This window comes from Salarias fasciatus, chromosome 13, assembly GCF_902148845.1.
Source record: "Salarias fasciatus chromosome 13, fSalaFa1.1, whole genome shotgun sequence".
In the NCBI taxonomy this organism is placed as follows: Eukaryota; Metazoa; Chordata; class Actinopteri; order Blenniiformes; family Blenniidae; genus Salarias; species Salarias fasciatus.
In genome coordinates, this window is record NC_043757.1 from 10,250,169 (window position 1) to 10,268,282 (window position 18,114).

The 18,114-nt window shown below is 41.9% G+C and overlaps 1 protein-coding gene across 3 annotated transcripts in view; it reads left to right on the forward strand.

The window, feature by feature from the left end:
* The window catches only part of abch1 (ATP-binding cassette, sub-family H, member 1), a 29,093-nt gene that overhangs the window by 3,128 nt on the left and 7,851 nt on the right, over positions 1 to 18,114 (forward strand). For all 3 annotated transcript variants that reach the window (XM_030107235.1, XM_030107236.1, XM_030107234.1), the window contains exons 2-16: positions 265 to 413; positions 3,797 to 3,956; positions 5,909 to 6,063; positions 7,526 to 7,633; positions 8,296 to 8,389; positions 11,352 to 11,426; positions 11,622 to 11,805; positions 11,935 to 12,031; positions 12,115 to 12,283; positions 13,019 to 13,119; positions 15,653 to 15,723; positions 15,989 to 16,038; positions 17,319 to 17,375; positions 17,455 to 17,525; positions 17,658 to 17,746. In XM_030107235.1, the coding sequence (XP_029963095.1) occupies positions 265 to 413; positions 3,797 to 3,956; positions 5,909 to 6,063; positions 7,526 to 7,633; positions 8,296 to 8,389; positions 11,352 to 11,426; positions 11,622 to 11,805; positions 11,935 to 12,031; positions 12,115 to 12,283; positions 13,019 to 13,119; positions 15,653 to 15,723; positions 15,989 to 16,038; positions 17,319 to 17,375; positions 17,455 to 17,525; positions 17,658 to 17,746 (1,630 nt within the window). The remainder of the gene's footprint in view (positions 1 to 264; positions 414 to 3,796; positions 3,957 to 5,908; positions 6,064 to 7,525; positions 7,634 to 8,295; positions 8,390 to 11,351; positions 11,427 to 11,621; positions 11,806 to 11,934; positions 12,032 to 12,114; positions 12,284 to 13,018; positions 13,120 to 15,652; positions 15,724 to 15,988; positions 16,039 to 17,318; positions 17,376 to 17,454; positions 17,526 to 17,657; positions 17,747 to 18,114) is intronic.

Consider the following 18,114-nt stretch of genomic DNA (forward strand, 5'->3'; position numbering starts at 1 on the left):
GCATGCAATCGTAAGAATACAGTTAATTCAGGAAATGGAGAAACATATTCACATAACTGCTGGTCGTACATGATCTGTTCAAGCAGCAGATTAATTTTATTAGTTAATACAAATACAGAATAACTTGCTACTCTTCAAATAGTATTGACATAGTGAACAGTGTCTTGTGTGTTTGAGTCCAGCTGTGCTGATCCACTGTAATGTTGCGTTCAGGGGCCGTCCTGGTTAAACTGTTGTTTTAACACCGTTTCTTCTCTCTTCCAGCTGAAGGAGGGAAACATGAAGGCTGATTTGGAGGCGTCTCTGCCTGCTGGACAGGATGAATACGCCATCCGCTGCCGGGACGTGTGCCGGTCGTACGGCAAACTGAAAGTCCTCACGAACCTGAACCTCACCGTACCGCAGGGGCAAATGTGAGTAGAGCGACATAGGCTCAAATCTGTGTGTTGCTTTGTTAGTATTATCACATTTAAGCTCAGAAATTCACGTCTGATTAGAGCTTCAGGGAAAGATCCACAATCGAGGTGCAACTCAAACTGTGGACAGAGGATATTTAACAGCGTTTTACACAAGATTCCTGAAATACAGCAGTAAGAAGACAGAGGGAATGAAGGACGACTTTAGTTGCTTTGGAATGAATTCAGCATGGTCTCGATGGGAAACTTTACTCTGAGCTATTTGTGCCACTGAACTCTCCCACAGGGAACACAACTCTTTGACTGACTGACCCCCAAACTAACAAATAAAGGAAAAAGTTTTAAAAAAGAGCAAACTCCTACAGAAAGCATGTGCACTTTTTCTTGATGTGATGGGAAAATATTATCACAGTGTGGATTTTATCAGCTGAAGGTTAAACCGTAATGATGAAAACTGTATTGCTAAATCTTTCACAGTCATTTGACTTCATTTATGACGTGCTTTGAAGATTAGATCTTTGTTGTCACTGCACATCGCCGTGTAGATGTATTTCATTACACAACTCCCCTTATCACTGCAGATAAAAGCAGCAGTATATGAAATGTGAAATGTAAGCAGCAGCACACAAAAGTCAGTGCACTGCAGTTAAATATGCAATAAACAGCTGAGACGGTGGTGTAATATTTGGGATATTTTGTCCTTCACTGACTTCCCCAGTTGAGAAAGTTTACCCCAGATTGTTTTTTGTGCTTCTTTAAATGTCCAGCTTGTTAGAGCTGATGGCAGCTCAGCTCACTTTAGCCTCCCACAGACTCTATTATGCGGCCAGTGGCGACTCTCTCTGTTATCGAGGCTCGCTATCAGCGCAGACTGATATGATCCGTCACATCGCCAGAGCTGTTGGGGAAAAAAAAAAAAAAAAAAAAAAATCGCAACAGATCAACAGATAAGATTTAGAATAGATTGTAAGACCTTGTAAGTAAAAGGTAAAAGTCAGGGGGCAGGTAAGGTAATGCTCCTCAGCAGGATAACAGCAGCTTTTCAGCTAAAATTTGAACTGATTTGAACATCCTTTACAGATATATTAAGGACACGATTCCCAGTGCGTTCTTTGAATAGATCGACTTATATGTGTGTATTTCATCAATTTCTTTTTAGTCCTAATCTTCATTAGATCAGGCTCGTTGCATTCAAGTGGCACTAGATCTTTTACACAGTACTGATATACAGTATAAGCATTTTTTTTAAGTCATTTATAAAACTTTGTGCTTTAATATGCTTTCAATGACTGTCTACTACACACATTAAATGAGTTTAACTGCCTCAACAAGTGAATCCACTCAGTTTATGATGCACTGAGTGTTAGCGTCAAACTTTATATAGTAGATATAAGGGCCAAGCAGCCATAAAACGTTTTAGGAAATAAACTGAATCAACACAACAGCAGTGGCCGTCAAGCTCTCAACGTGCGAAACAAGGCTTATAGCGTTTCAGGGTGAAGTGTTGGACCCAGCAGCAGGCGGCCACAGCTCCCCTCCGTCGTATCTGCAGACCCATCACATGATAAAATCTCAACGTCCTGCAACACAGCCGGGTTTACCTTCGTTAAAAACAGCTTTGTCTTGCTCCTGGAGGCTGAAACCAGATAACACACTCATCCCAAAGGGCCGTGAGAGCTGCAGAAGACAATTTAAAGAATTTGTGAGAACAACGTAAATCCGCAACGCATTATGTTTATATATATTCGTCTGTCGCCTTATCTGTGTCATTTCACTGCACGTGCGCTTCACTCTGAATGATTTATGGGTCAATTGTCTCACACTTACCTCCATTCTTGAAGTGATGAATGATTTGAGAAAGACCTGAGGGAAAGCTAAAACCTTAGATTTGAGATTGCGTTGGCGCTCAGGTTGCGGTTTTTAATGTACGAGGTGTGGAAAATGTTAAAGATGAAGGAGCTGTCAGGGTCGGCGAGAGGGCTTCTCACATTTCTAGCATGTTGAGAATGAGCCGAGATACATACCACTCCTTAAAAGCATCCAGGTCACGAAGAAGCATGAGTAGAGATGGAATAACCTGGAAAAGCTTCACGTGTTTGTCCGTCTATTACACATTGATCAAATGAAACCATGAAAGACACATCTGCAACTTTCAAATAATGAGATTTAAGTTCCTAAAATTTAAAGAGGAAGCGTTTCTGAAGCTGACAGTAGATGAATCTTGTGAAGGACTGAAGCCCACTCCACAGTCAGTTGTGGGGGGACCAGAACCAGTTTTGGGGTCTTCAGGTCTTCTGCAGTCGAGGTAGTCTGCACGGTAAAGCTAATGAAATCCATTTTCCATCTCACAGTTGCTTAGCAACCCTGCCGTCAATCGACAATGAAGTCTTTTCCTTGAGAAACTGGAGTTTACTTCACTCAGCACCATCAACGTCACACATTCAGACATTTGTTTTGGTGCATTGTTTAGAACTGAATGCTGAGGCTGTGGGCTAAAGTGCGCCAGAGAGGAATCTAAACCTGCTTTATGGTTTATTAGTGGAGGATTTATTGGTTGGATCCTTCATTTCCTTGGAAGTTGACTCATTTGTCAGCTGCATTTAAAAGAGCCATTGAATTGCAATTCAATTCAATATGATTAGAGTAATAAATGTTTGCTTATGAAAATAACTTTGTTTGCTTACTTTACCTCCATTAAAAAACTAGCCCAAAGTTTAATATCCTCTACGAAGATCCTGTTTGGCTCAGTCACACACAGACTGTGAAATATTGCCTGGAGCAAACTCATGAAACATGTGCCACTTGTTGTGTAAAATTTATGGCTGTGTTGCCATAATAAGTAATCAGAATAGAATCAGAGATAGTGAGTCTGAGTAACAGAATAGCGAGCTGTATTGAAACTGAACAGCCCTTTTTTAAAAACAGTAACAGAATCGAGCTGAATTGCTCATTGCGCTACAGCTTAATATAGCTACAAAAAGAGACATTTTGAAAGAATAAAATTGCAAACAGATATATCTTTACACCTGGTAGAAAAGATCAAGGCTCTTGTTTAGCTTAATAAAATAAAATTAAAATAAAATTAGCTTTTCCTGTCTGCTCTAAATCCGCGGCACTACCTGCAGGCTTTTTCTTGTTATTATCTCACCTTCTCATGGCTGCCTGCATGCCTCACCATATGTACAGGCAGCTTCCACTTTCTCTAACACGGTCAACTAGATTCCTCTCAAGGAGGGACTGAAACGTCACAGCAGCGAAATGGAAACGAAGAAGATGGTATTCACAGGCTTTTGTGTTGCAGATATTCTTTCCATGAATGTCAGATCCAAATAAAATGCAACCAGGTGGGTGTTGATAAGTTCATTTACTGTGTGTTGCAGTTATGGTCTTTTGGGGCCCAGCGGCTGTGGGAAGACCACCCTTCTGAAATGCATCGTGGGAACGCTGAAGATCTCGCGGGGTCACATCACAGTGTTGGGAAAGCCGCCTGCATTTCCCGGCCACGCCGTCCCGGGCAAGATGGTTGGGTACATGCCACAGGTAGGACGGTCATTTGCAATGTAAAATGATTTAAGTCTGATTCACGGCTGCCAGACTAAACCTGTAGAGTGCCAACAGAGAGGATAAACAACGAGTCATTCAAACAGGAAACTCTTCAGGCTTCAGACATCGAATTGGACTAAACTGTATCGTAGCATAGAGTCACAATTCTGCTTATCATGATATTAACTCCGTTGTGTTTTGATGAGGAGCTGTTTCCTCCCAGTCAGTGTAACTTGATGCAAATTGAAAATATAAGAAAAAAAAAAATAGCTGTTGTTGAACGTGCACCATGCATGTAAAACTAGTGCAAGAGACAGTATGTGGCAACCATGTACCCAGTGCATCCAGTGAACCACATTTAGGTCTCTTAAGAGTAAATAACATGTTGTGTTATAATCTAGTCACAGCCAGTAGAGTCTTGACAATCTTTAACTGGAATCAGATGAGAAATTGTTCATCCACTATTACAATACATTGTGAAATAAGTCAGTTTTATTATATAAAAGTCCCTTATAAAAGGCTAAATAACATTTTCAACCATGGAGATCAGTGACTGTTACATCATTGACACTGCAAGTTTTCTCAAGCATCTTATATACGGCTCCACGGATGGATGGACATGAACAAACGAGTTCACTGATGTCAATGCGCTTGAATGGTGGAGGAAAGAGAACGACGCTCACATAGTTCATAATCAGCAAACACAGAGTTAGAAACCAAACAATTAGCCTGAATCTGCACGTCTGAGCCTGGTTGGTTTTTCCTGTCCACCGTCGCCTGTGCTGTGTTGGTTTTCCTCTGGAAAAGCTCTCTGAGATGACTGTGTTGTGTTCACTGTTATATAGATGAAACTGAAGTGAATGAAAATGATATTAAAGTGTTAAAAGTATCCACAATGAATTCTGAGCGTGGTAAGACTGCCGTGGTTTGGAGTCCAGGAGTACCCATGATGCTTTACATTTGTAACCTGGACCATTTATGGCATGCATGCCTGATTCCACCTGGACACCGCCATGTCTTTCCAACACGTGAAGCGTCATGTGGTGAGCTGCAGGACAGACACGTGAAGGAAGCCTGCCGACAGCTCGTACAGTGGGAAACGGCAGAACGCGGCATTTGATTGGACTCTGGTCGGACCATAAACAAAGTCACACCATCTCCTTCCATCCAATGGTCGTTTCAGCCAGATAACACCAAACCACAGCTTTGTATTCCCCATTGAACAGTGATCTGTTAGTTGGGACCGACTTCAGATAACCGCGCTACAGAAGGTGGGGTGAAGAAAAAAGGGGAAGAACGGATGTGATGCTGATGGAAGGAAGTGAATTGCAGAAAAATTAGAAATGGATTCAAAGTGAAGTATGAAAGTAGCCGCTGTTTTCTCTCACAAAGACTTTAACCATCTGCTGAAAATCTATTTCCACATGGTCTCTAGCAGCTCGTGTGCAGCTGTAATGTAGCCGAGTTACAGTAAGCCAGCCGTACCTGAGTGTGTCTCATTACTGTCGGGCTGGATGACTGATTAGGCCGATAACATACGTGGCGTGTGTCCTCTGGAGCATCACGTTCGTCCCTGCAGGAAGTGATCTGTGACCCACAGACGCAGCAATGCGACACCTCGAATGTGGGCCACCTCCACCACCGCTTCTGCTGTTGTTGTCCCACAATGCAATGCAGAGAAATCCGTCATCTTACAACAGTACACATGTTTTCTAACTTTTTTTTTTCCATAAAAATGAGAATTTAAGCGTCAAATGAACTTAAAGTAGCCACTTGACCTTGAAGTCAGAATAAAGAAACACAATAAGTATCAAAGCTATTGAGCATGAGATAGCGTAACACCAGGTTTTAATAAAGAATATCGTAGTGGCAAAATGCTACATTCATACGTCCATGCATGTGAAACAAAAGTGTCCCCTCGTGCACCCTCTTTGTGTTGTGTTGTGCAGGAACTGGCGTTGTACAATGAGTTCACCATCAGCGACACCCTCACGTTCTTTGGCCGGATTCACGGCCTTACGTCGAAGGAAACGCAGACGCGGATGGAGTTCCTCATCGACTTTTTAGATCTACCTCAGAAACACAGCCTGGTCCGAAATCTCAGGTAAAACCGCCAACATTTATTTTGGAGAATCAATAATGATATTTATTTTATGCATCTCTCAGATGCATAAAATAGATGCACTCCGGTTATTCATTCTCCACGTGTGTGGGCATAATGTCACATTCGCACCTGTTTATATACTCTTAATCCTGGAGTTTATCAAACGGTTTGATAAGATGAGAGGCAATAATCAATCAGTCACGCCCACTGCTAGATTTAACTGATGCCAAGAAGCCCATGTCAGCATTTCCATCTTTCCAAATCATCAAAGGAGTCATTTCAAGGAAATCTTGGCAGAGGAGCCTTGAAATTGTCCACAAATTAAAATACGTGATTGGAAAGCATAAACCTTAATGTTTAATATATTTTTTCTATGTATTTTTTTTTGTATATTATCTAATAAAATAAGTAAACAGTGAGAATGAGCTGCTGCAGTGCTGGTTTATTGTTCTTCTTCATGGGAGCATTATGTAACATTGCCTGGTTATTGCTGTGTGCCGAGCCGACTGTAAAGAAATCTTTCTATAGTCTGTAAAGACCAGATGTGGCTGCTGAATTGAGACGTCTCAAGTAAGCGTGAAAGAATTACAGCTTCGTCAGCAGCTGTCTCTCCGCGTTCGGCCTCGCCTGTGATTGCATCATTAGCCAAAATAATAGGTCTCGCTTTCACTGGTTGGTTGAATGCTCGCTCCATTTTTTAATAATTAAAAATTTATGATGCACTATTAGGTCACAGTTATACAATGAAATACTTTGCAAAGTGAAAATTATGCATAATTTACTATTTCAAGTTAAAATATTCTTTAAGAATAAATATTAATTTAAATATTAATCATTTCATGAAAAGCTGTGACTATCTCAGGCTGTCCGGCCTGTATGGAGAGAGCGTAGTCAACTCTTGTTGCCGCTCTGGATTCACATACCTGATTCCTCACAAAGACCCTTGTGTTCTGTGAGAGGCCTCTCGCTGTGGCGTTCATTAGCGCTCACCTCATCTAATATTTACCTCATTTGTTCTGTGACAGCCCGTCAAATACAGAGACGCAGCAGCTCCCTGGCTGGTTTTCAGGACAGGACTCGGTAAAAAAATGAACGCCGTGTTGAGGCCATGCACGCTGCCGGGCTTCATATCTGACTGCGCGTCGTAGAGACGGCGATTATCGTCTCTGCTCCAGTCTGACGCCGCAATCAGCCTCAAACTGTCCCTGACACATACTATGAAAGCTATTCCTGGTATGAGCAGCACGCTGTGCGTTAATGATCCACTTCGGCTTTAATATTCTCTTGTTTTTAATGAAAAGCCTCTCCAGCATGTCAGCCTGGGGTTTTGTGTCTTTTCCTCCGTGTTGCCGGGCAGGTTTGTCCTGCGCCGCCTCTTTCTGCAGCCCGGGAGAACGTCCACCCTGCCTTCCCGTGGTTTTGTGTCACGTCCTCACTCGTTTTCTGTGTTTGTGCGCCTCAGCGGGGGTCAGCGGCGCCGCGTGTCTCTGGGAGCGGCTCTGCTGCAGAATCCCGAGCTGCTCATCCTGGACGAGCCGACGGTCGGAGTGGACCCCGTGCTCAGGGCCAAGTACGTAACGCTCTGTTCGTTCTTTATCCGTGATATACACACTTTATGCAGACAACTGTCAGAGCCAATATACGCTGCTCCACTCTTCAAAAGTGGATATTTTCATGTTGTTTTTGTTTGAATTCATACAGATTGAGCATGACTTTTGAATTTTTTAAGTTATAAAGCTTTATAGTAGGAGTCATAATGTTAGTTTGGCAGGAAGCAAACAGCTTTGCAGACACTGTGCATAAATGCGGAGTGAAAATAAGCTGTACATTGCAGTTTTGGTTTTAATTTGGTTCGTCAAATTTGCTATCGTTAACTTTCAACTGAGAAATAAGAACCTCCCACTTTGTAGCTATCCCAGTTCCAAGCTGCATAAATGCAGAGAACAAGGCTGTTAAATAAAATTCATTGACAAGTTGTTGCCAGAATTACATCTTGACAGCTGAGAGATAATTTGGACTAAAAGCTCGGAGCCAGAAAAGCTGGTCTTTTGTGAAAGCATGCTGCACTCCCCCCCCTGTGTGTTACTCTGGTGTCATTGTGTAATCGCAGATCAGGCCGGTTGGCAAGCGAAGCTGATGCTGGCGACAATGCAAGCTGCGAGCTCAGGAAAACTCCACCAGCGAACGTGTTACGTAATTTAATTTGCTCCTTTTGGATTGTCGTCCTTCCAGGATCTGGCAGCATCTGGTGGAGATTGTAAAGACGGGGAAAGTGTCGGTCATCATCACCACGCACTACATCGAGGAGGCCAGGCAGGCCAACGTGGTGAGTTTCTCCATGGAAACGTGGCACGCACGTGTGTGTGTGTGTGTGTGTGTGTGTGTGTGTGTGCGCATCATCTCAAGTATGAGCGCATTTGGGAATAAAGACATGAGCTCACCGATGTTCCATATTCACACTCATCCACGTGGTCAAGGAAACACAATGCGTCTATTGATATACACTGTTTGGATGAGCTTTTTTCTTCATTAGATCTGACAGGAAGGACGCAGCCTCATTAAGGGGAAGAGGCGCCGTTGTGTGTTTGTTCTGCATCAAACTGGACGCTGCTTTAAATAATCACTGCAGCGACTGATTATGAACTCATCCGCCCGATTGGCCAAATGAATGCATTAACGCTGCCTTCAAACATAATTCATCATAACTAAACCGTCTTCAGGGTGTGTTCATATCTTTCCTAAATACTTTACCCTGGTTGGACATGCTGTGAGTCAATCTGACCCATCCGTATCTCTGTTGTTTCTTTATCGACGGCCATAACAGGACTATTAAAAGTAATAAATTGAGCATCGAAGCCATTTGTTGACTGTAGCTTTATGATTTCCGCTGAGGAAACTCCCCGTCTGGACTTTGGAGCCTTGTGCAGCCGATAAATAAATTCTCATCTCTGCCCCGATGACAATTTGATACAGTCAGAACAAAGACGCAGAGGAGGAGGAGCCGCGGCGATCACGCCACACTTTTCAGTCCAATTCGCACCCGAAAAGAGCCGCAGCAGCATTTTACAGCATGTAGTTCGACATATTTCTGCTCACGCTAATACTAATACTTAGCTCAACATAAACCCACTGATTTTATGAGTTCATTCATTGTTTTAGCAGTAATCGTCTTTGTATATGAACTCCATCAATCCACACGTTTTAAAGTTGAAGGTTTGCACTGGAGATTAGGTTTCTGAAAGCCACGTTTGTTTTCTTATGATTTAATGTCACGAGCCACCATTTGGAGAATGAAAACAATTTCCATTGGAAAATTAAGGCAACTTTGGAGATTCATTTTGGACTGATTACGTATTAGTTTAGCAATTGTTAAAAATGATTTATATCAGTGTTGTCAACGCCTAGCGTGAGAAATCTCAAGCTTCTCTCCGAGACAAAAGACACTCTGCTAAAAATGTCAAAATGTCCATAAGTCATTGCTTTTAAATAAATATGTTTGACGTGTTCAGATCTTATTTTATATCATTTGGTGTCCTTTATTCTTTGAAGCAATGAACCCGTATTTTGCAGAGTTATGGGTTGTGAAAATTTTCTGAAAATGCAGAAGTAACAAGTATTTGTACTTTATTTGACTTTGCAGGTGTCATGATTCGTGCAAAAAATAATTTATTCAATTTGAAAGAGGAAAACTTTTATGAAAACATACTGGAAAACATACTGGGCGGAAAATGCAATCATGTTGCATATCAAAGTAGCGCATGCATCCTTCAGTGTGCCTAATAAGTTACTTCTGCTTTGGTCTCCTGTCAAGCTGGTGTGTGAAATGCAGAACCAGACGCTGAACTGTTGCTTTTTATTACTTCGCTGGTCACACAGATCCTGTACTTCTTAAATTACCTGCCAAATTTTACCTTTACATATCGAGTCCTCGCTTCACTTTATACATATATTGCATCTAAGTCTCCCTCTTTGCGCTTCTTTAATTCTCTGAAAATGAACATTTAAAAAAAACCCCAATATTTCATGCTCTCTATTCCGGCTGCAGTGTCTCTCTGCTCTACAGAGCTGATAGCTGGAGGAATTTCACCTTTCGTCTGGGTTTTAGTGGAGAATTTACTGTCACATGGTGGTTGAAAAGCTCTTTGAGGAGCTTTTTCTGCCTGCCGACAGAACGGGAAACACTCACTACTGAAGACCTGTATCACTCCTTCAAACAAACCACCCAGCTTGAACTCCAGCTTGAACTTGTTGATCTGTCACACCACGTCACATTTAATCAGTGTGTTTGTCTGCGGAGCCTTTGTGTGTGTGCTCCTGTCGTCGTTAAAGCGAAAGAATGTGAAACTGCATAACGATAACGGAAGAGGTTTTTTTTTTTTTTTTCCCCCCTTCTCAAGTTGTGTGCGACAAGAAGTTTATTTTGGGCTGAGATCAAAAATCTGGGCCGGAACCAGTCTGACCACCCTGTGGATGTGGATGTGGAAGTGGATGACAGCAGACAGAACAAAGCAGATTTGTTGATTCATTTGTATCCATGCAACCTAAGTGTGTGAGGTGAAGCGGCACGCAGCGAAGCATCACTCCACAGGAAAGGAATGAGCTCTGTGTTCTGTGTCAACAAGCCTTGATTCACACAGGAGCCGCAGAGTTTGTTTTTGTCTTGTTTCACCTTCTGAAGCGATCAATGGGATATGTTCCAGTTTCACACACAAAACCAGAAGAGGTCACAGTTTCTGGAGGCTGTTTGTCTGTTGTAAACGGTTGTGTGCTGTCATTTGTTGATTTATTTGGAAAACTAGCAGATTATATACAGGGGAATTTGTGATCATATGCTCAATCCAGAATCCACATGAACACTTTGGCTGTTGATTTACTTAATTTTGCAAATTAAGAATTAATTACGTCTCAAATTTAACATGCTTTGGCTCAGGAGAGCCAAAGCATTTAGGAGAGATCTGGATCATGTTCTTAATACAAAATCTATAAGAAATTATCTGGATCCATAATATGATCATGATATTTAACTGTGCATATGTACTTTAAACTTTCAAGGATGTTCAATGGTTCTGAGACAACTGACTCACCACAGCTGCTCTTTGATTCATTTCATATGATTGTTAAAGCAGTTGAGTCTCAGTTTGAAGAGCAGGTCATCTCTAACCCCAATGGATGGCGGTTCGATTCCCCCTTCCTGCCCTGATTACGTGTTCTCTGATTGTATTCCATTTCCACTGGTGTTTTGTCAAAATGAAATCCCTTTTTTTAAGTGTCCTCTGTCTGTTTTCCAGGTCGGTCTCATGCGGAATGGTCGCTTGCTGGCTGAAGGCCCTCCAGAAGCAGTCATGAAGCAGCACAGTGCGACGGTCAGTTCAGTTTGAACTGTCAACTGTGAGAGTTTACTCTGCTGATTTGATGTGTTGCAGGGTTTAAAACTCTGTGGCCACATAGTTGTAATTTCGTTTTGCATATTAAAAGCAATCCCACATACACACACATAAAGTGTGTAAGTGGCTGTGAGAGTATTGATAAACTGAGGAATCCATTCCCTCCTGCTGCAGACCCTGGAGCACGCCTTCCTGCAGCTGTGCGAGACGTCGGACCGGGTCGGCTCCAAGCGTGGCTCCAGTCCGCAGGGAACCGGGCCCCTAGAAAACAGCCAGTCGTTCGACAGCGGGCGTGACGAGAGTCAGCCCATTCTCGCAATCGGACCTGCAGCTACAGACGAAATTCCCAAATGTTCAGGTAGCAGGAAAAGCTTTACTTCTCTTTTTTTAATTCTGAAGCAGAACTCCCGAGCTGCACGAGTCCTGATGTTAAACATGAGCGGGACTCGGCGATCCCTGACAGCGTGTCTGCTCTGTGTGTGATCAGCCGACTGGAAGGTGCGAGCCAGACACGTGCTGCCCAAGTGGAGGAACATCACCGCTCTGATGATTAAGACCCTGGTGCGGATGAAGAGGATGCCGGGGTACGCCGCGCTCCGCAGCGCAGAGCAGCGACCGAAAGCAGAGGCTTTCCACAGGCGTCAACGTGTCTCTCCTGCGTCCGCAGCTCGCTGTGTTTCCAGTTCCTGCTGCCCGTCATCCAGATCTCTCTGATCTGTTTGTGCGTCGGAGGAGACCCGAGGGGGATCCAGGTGGCCGTGGTGAACAACGAGACCTCCTCCTCTGCTTACAGCCACTCGCTGCTCTCCTTCCTGGACAACTCCAGCGTGCACCAGGTGCGTGCTCGTACCCAAGAGTCTCACACAGAAACACAACACGGACCATCGCTGTCTATTCCTATTATACAAGTCACACACACACACCATGTCGCCACATTCAAATATAAATTCTATCAGTTTTACATCTGCTCACTTTTTAAGTTTCACCTTCAGAAAAACTTTGGGGAAATTCACACTGACTCTGTTCTTGTTGCAAAGCTTCAGTGGCAAATGCAGAAATGTTTTTTTTAAGGGTATTTTTTTTGTCAGAGCTTTGAGAGACTTCAGTGTGTGTGTTTTTTTTTCTTGAACTTTATTTGACTCTATGCAAATGGTTTTCACTTCTGCTTACAGTGAAACAAACTCTTTAAACTTCTCTTTTCTGGGAAATTAGAGGAAGATTCTCTGTCTGTATTACAGAGCATGATAGTATTTCAACATGCTGAAAGATGTGCCTACAGTTGTTTGCAAAAAATGAGGGAAAAAAGCTTTCGATTAATACAAATGGCTCATTTGTGTACAATATCTATTTAGCAAGTTTTTTCACAGTTCTGGAGGGTTGGCATCCTGCTCCTCCTACTGGACATTTTTAATCAGGCAGTATCTTCCGGGCATATTATGATGCTAATCATTAATTTTGACACAAGAACAAAAAAATCAATCTAATCCAACGAGGTGTGGTCAGTTTGATTTTGTACAAAACCCCTGAAAGCTGCAGCGTGGTGAGTCAGGCTGCTTTCTCTCTGTCTGCAGGTACATTTGTCTCACAAAGAAGCTTTGGACGGGATCTATAACGGAGAGTACTGGGGAGTCATCGGCTTTGGACAGAACTTCACAAGTTACCTGACCAAACGGTGAGAGAATCAAAAACAGAATCACTGAACCACCTGTAAACATTTGTCTCTCTCTTTCTTTATTTTTAGAAATTAGTAGAACATGGCTGAAATGGGCCAAACGAGTCCATCGCTGTGGCCTCTGTAGACTCCAGATTTTCCAGCGATTGCCGTGATTACCTTTACTATAACGACCTCCTCAGGCCCACGCTTGAAAAGTTCAACCTTTTCATCCTACTTAACATTACATAAGAAGGAAAATCTACTCTACAAGAGTGTCAACTTCTGTAATCACACAGTGGAGGCTGGAAGTAGGTCAGCAACTCGGAGAAAAGAAAAATAAAGTCGTCCTCCTGCCGTTTGCAAGCAAGTCTGCTGTTTTTCACGAGAAGGCAACAGCAACACTTTTCAAGTGAGTCTGAAAGGGAAACATAAATACTGCGATAAAATAAATACTTGCAAGCAGCGTTGAGCCGGCCGGCACACTTCCACACACACTTTGAGAAACACTCTCCATTGCTGTGTCTTCAGACTAGATTGAGTTCAAGACAGAAATTCATAATACATGTATTTCAGATATGCTTTTCAAATAGAATATACGACTTTGAAATTTATTTTTCAGGTTGAAGACACATTGTTTTTCCTTTTATTTTTTTTTAGTTTTCAGAAATGTTTTGCATTTACGCAGCAAAGATGACTGTTTACGTGGAAACAGCAGAAACGATGAGCACTGGATGGGTCCGCTCATCGTTGCTGATCAGCGATTAGAAGCCAAAATCCAACGCCTGCCACGTTTTCCAAAATAGCCGACTTCCTCTGAGTCTTTGTGACGTGAACGTTTTTGCAGACGTTTGAAGAAAGATTCTATATGAAACTGACACAGAGCATGTCCCTGACATGTTGGGCCAAAGCTTGCATGTTTACCGCTTCAGTCCAACATGTTTATTTGTCATGTCTCAACTTGCCCTGACATGCTTTGACCTTTCCTTACCTTGTGACTCTCAAACAGACGCTGCTATTTTTGTTTCGCTGCAGGCTCTTCTTCCCCCCCATTTGTCTCACCTGAGGCAGTTTTTTTTCTAAACAACATGTCACGCAGTCTAGATGGATGCTTTTCGAGTTACAAACCTGTAACGCAGTCTTGATCGTGGACAGCTGTGTTTATGTGCGTCAGCGATGGCACCAAAGCAAAAATCCCACCCACAATAAAACAGGCAGGCGCTGGAACTAATAGCAGTCTGATGGAGCAGCTGCCTTAATAAATATTTATTTGTACATTCAGTACAGACCAGTGTTGAACTTGTCACAGGTATTTTTAAATGTTGTGGTAATAAACTTTAACATTCATAAGTTATCATAAGTTCATTCGCAGTAAAACTGAATATTGCGAGGCTGTTTCCCAGTATTCCTCCAGTGAAAGCTCTTTGTTTTGTTAAAGCTGAATATAAAGAACGACGGTCTTTTGTTGCTGCGCTGTTCCACCCGTCACCCTCCCTCCGACCGTGACGCACATGAAGTCACTTTGAATCGGCCGCACTGCGACTCGCCTAACAGCCGAGTCATGTGGGCGTGAGTCAGAGTCGCTGGGCCAAAGGGCGCAAGGTGTTTTCTGCGTTTGATTCCCCGCTCGACGGTCTGGTCACTTGTCAGGCGAGTTGCTGCCGTTGTGTTTTCAGATGAAAGAACAACTGAGAGCGAAGCACTGATATGTTTAATTCTCCTTTATGTCATGAAATATTGTGGGATGAAAACATGACAGATCTTCTAGGTGGTTTTGCAGTCAGGTTTAAGCCGTCATCAGTACAGGATTGAGGTTTTTTTCCTACTTTACACCAAATGAAACTGGTTTCACCTTCAAAATGAGAAAAAAAACTAATTCTATTGTTGTGTTCAATAAAACTATAGCTGATAGTGAATATATGATATAAACTATAGTTAACAATAAATAAATTCTTATAAAGATTTGTTGACATTTTAATAATTTTCACTGTTTTATGCTATTGTACTATTTTTGCTAACTTCCAACATTTCAGCTATTCTTAATAGTTTTTTTGTTTTTATACCGTTTTATCTGCTTTGACTTTGTTATCAATTTTAAGCTATTCGACAGTTCAGTAAGTTTGTGTAATTTTGCCATTTAACACTTTCAGCGTAACATTTCAGGTTTAAATTTCTGTTAATCCATGAAACGTAGAGCAAAAGTGCAAAAAACAAAAAACATAAAACGGAATGTGAAGAAACATCATTACTTCAGTAGAATTTCTCTTCTGAGGTGTTTTTTTCATTTTATTATTTTATTCTATTATAGGAGCTGTTGTGACATTCACTCTCGAGTTGCAAATGCAGCATTTCTCAGCTGCAGTGAAAATCGTCCACTTCCTATTTTAAGAGCAACAGTTGTCACCTGGAGATGTGAGATGAGAATCTCTGAGATAAACAGCTTGTTGTTCAGACAAGTTACAATAAGATTTAACAAATGTAAGCATGTCTCCAAAGCCACACACACACACAAACACACACATTCAACCGTTTTTAATGGAAATCCTGTTTGCAGGATGATCCAGCGGCAGGTTTCCAGAGACGTGGTCGATGGAGGATCGGTGCACGTGTGGCTGGACCTGACAAGTAAGATCCAACAACATGACACGGCAGGGCAGCCTCATCCTCTGTCAGTGCTCACCGTTTGATGTCTGCAAAAGGTCGTCATTATCATCATTATCAATAGATTGAAGGCTTTTTTCTCTCAGTTTGATTCGTTAGCACAGTTTTAAAAACCTTGTGCTTCATATGGTGTGAGTGTGGAAATGAGAGGTTTCAGGAAGGATGCCTGTTTATAAACTATCATCTATGTTACCTGAAAAGCTCAAGTTCTTTTCTTTTTTATTTCCAGATCGACAAATCGCCCTCATGCTGCAGAAGAAGCTGCACGAGGCCTTTCAGGTACGACAGTGACTCAGAACTGTCTGAAAACACGCTGGATTTTCAATTACACTCAATCAGAGGGATTGATGATGTCTCTGTGACTAACCATTGGTATCTGCTGATATTAATATCCTCCTTTCTCCATGATAAAGAAGAAGTCCTAAATGGCTTAAAAACTTCTTCAGAGCAGATCCACTCAAACAGGATCAAATGTAAATTTTATTGTTTTTCATGTTCAAACACCAGTAGTTTAATTGGTCTTTGCTCCAGGGCACTGAATGAGTCCGGTAGGAATAAACTTGAACTGGTGTTTTTATCGGATCTTGACAGGATCCATTTATTCACAGACCTCACTTTGTGCTGGTCAGTGAGGTCGTTCAGGACTCTGCCAGCAATTTTCATGCACATTTTGTGCACTGCAAGTTTCAGCAGGACAGTCCAAACCGGGAGATTTGTCTGAATGTTGATGAAAACTTTAAAAAAACATTCTCATATAAGTAGAATCCTCATGAAAACACAGCTTTCATTAAAACAGTACATCTGTTAGTGAGCAAAGTGAGTCCATATGGGCTGCAAAGGTCAGTTTGTCATTTCCAGTTGTTGTCAGGTTTTTTCGTACTGCTTCACAATTTCCACATCTGTCAAAAATAGCCAAAATCAGATGACCAAATTTCCGACATCAACAACCATCAAAGTTATTTTGGAAAAAAAAAGAGAGAGAGGAATATGACTCAGACCAATCAGCGTAATCCGTGACGACCAAATAAAGTTTGGAAGCATCAGTCGGAGACATTCTGGCTCAGGGGTGTCAAACACAGAGCCCGTGGGCCCAAACCAGTGCATCAGAGGAATAAATCCACGAGAAGATCTTATGAAGTACAGAAACGATAAAGAAAACACATGAACCGCACACTGTTCTGCAATAAAAGTAGATGTTGTTCTTATTTATCCTCTTGGAAAATGTAACGTAATTCTCAGCCAGGGCTGTACAGCAGAGGACAGCAGTGTTTGTAATCACACAGCTATGCATGGAGTCTGAATTTGCATGTAAGCCAGCCATGAAGACTGTCGAAAGTGTTGGTGTTTGGTGAAAACAACAGGATTTTTCTAAAACAATTCAGAAAAAAGGGAATTTTGTCATATTTGGTAAGAAACAAATGACTCACTTAATGCAAAAACCTTCAAAATGTTTGTGCATTTGATGCACATGGTGATTCGTGACATATACAAGAAAAAAAAATCCTTTAGTAATGTGCATTAACAAGGATGACAAATGTGCGTTGTTGTTTATCTTGTAGGCTTTTGTGGACAGTAAGTTGGGATCCATGGCGTACATGGCAGCTCTGCCTATAAAGGTGAGGAAGAACATAATGGAGACGGTGTGGAGCAGTTTGTGTCATATTTTCTAAAAAAAATTTTTTTCTTTTTTTTTAGTTTGAAGAGCCAATCTATGGCAGCCAAAACACAGACTTCACCACATTTGTGACACCGGGAGCTGTTCTCAGGTCTGTAGAGTGGAGCTGAACACGTGTTTAATATCTGCTTGTTTTTCAAGAGTAAATGTTTCAGACTGTGTATAAAGTCTTGCGTGATGGATCCAGTAATGGTCCCTGTCCTCTTCCTCTCCGCCTCTCCAGCATCACCTTCTATCTGGCCGTGGGCCTGACGGCGCTGTCCTTCGTCCTGGAGAGGAAGGAGGGCCTTCTAGACAGATGCTGGGTCGCAGGTGAGGAGTCGAAGGTCAAATGTTCAAATGAGTCTCACACAACACAGACGACGCCTTCCAGTGTATGAATGTTAATGGCACATCTTAATTTTATTCAAATTTTAATCTGAAAGTGTGAAAAGCAAGAAATTACACTTAATGAACACTTTTCTCCAACATTATCTAATTTAATTATTTCTATGATATAACTCAACAGCAGGTCATTTCTACAATCAACAAGCACAATGTGAAAAACTGAATATTTTAATGAAAACTGCTCAATCAATTATATGTACTGTACAGTTGTGAAACACAGTGAAAATTCTATACATAAATATAATTATAAAACAAGCTGTGCATCTGGAATAGATAATATTTATTGCAAACAG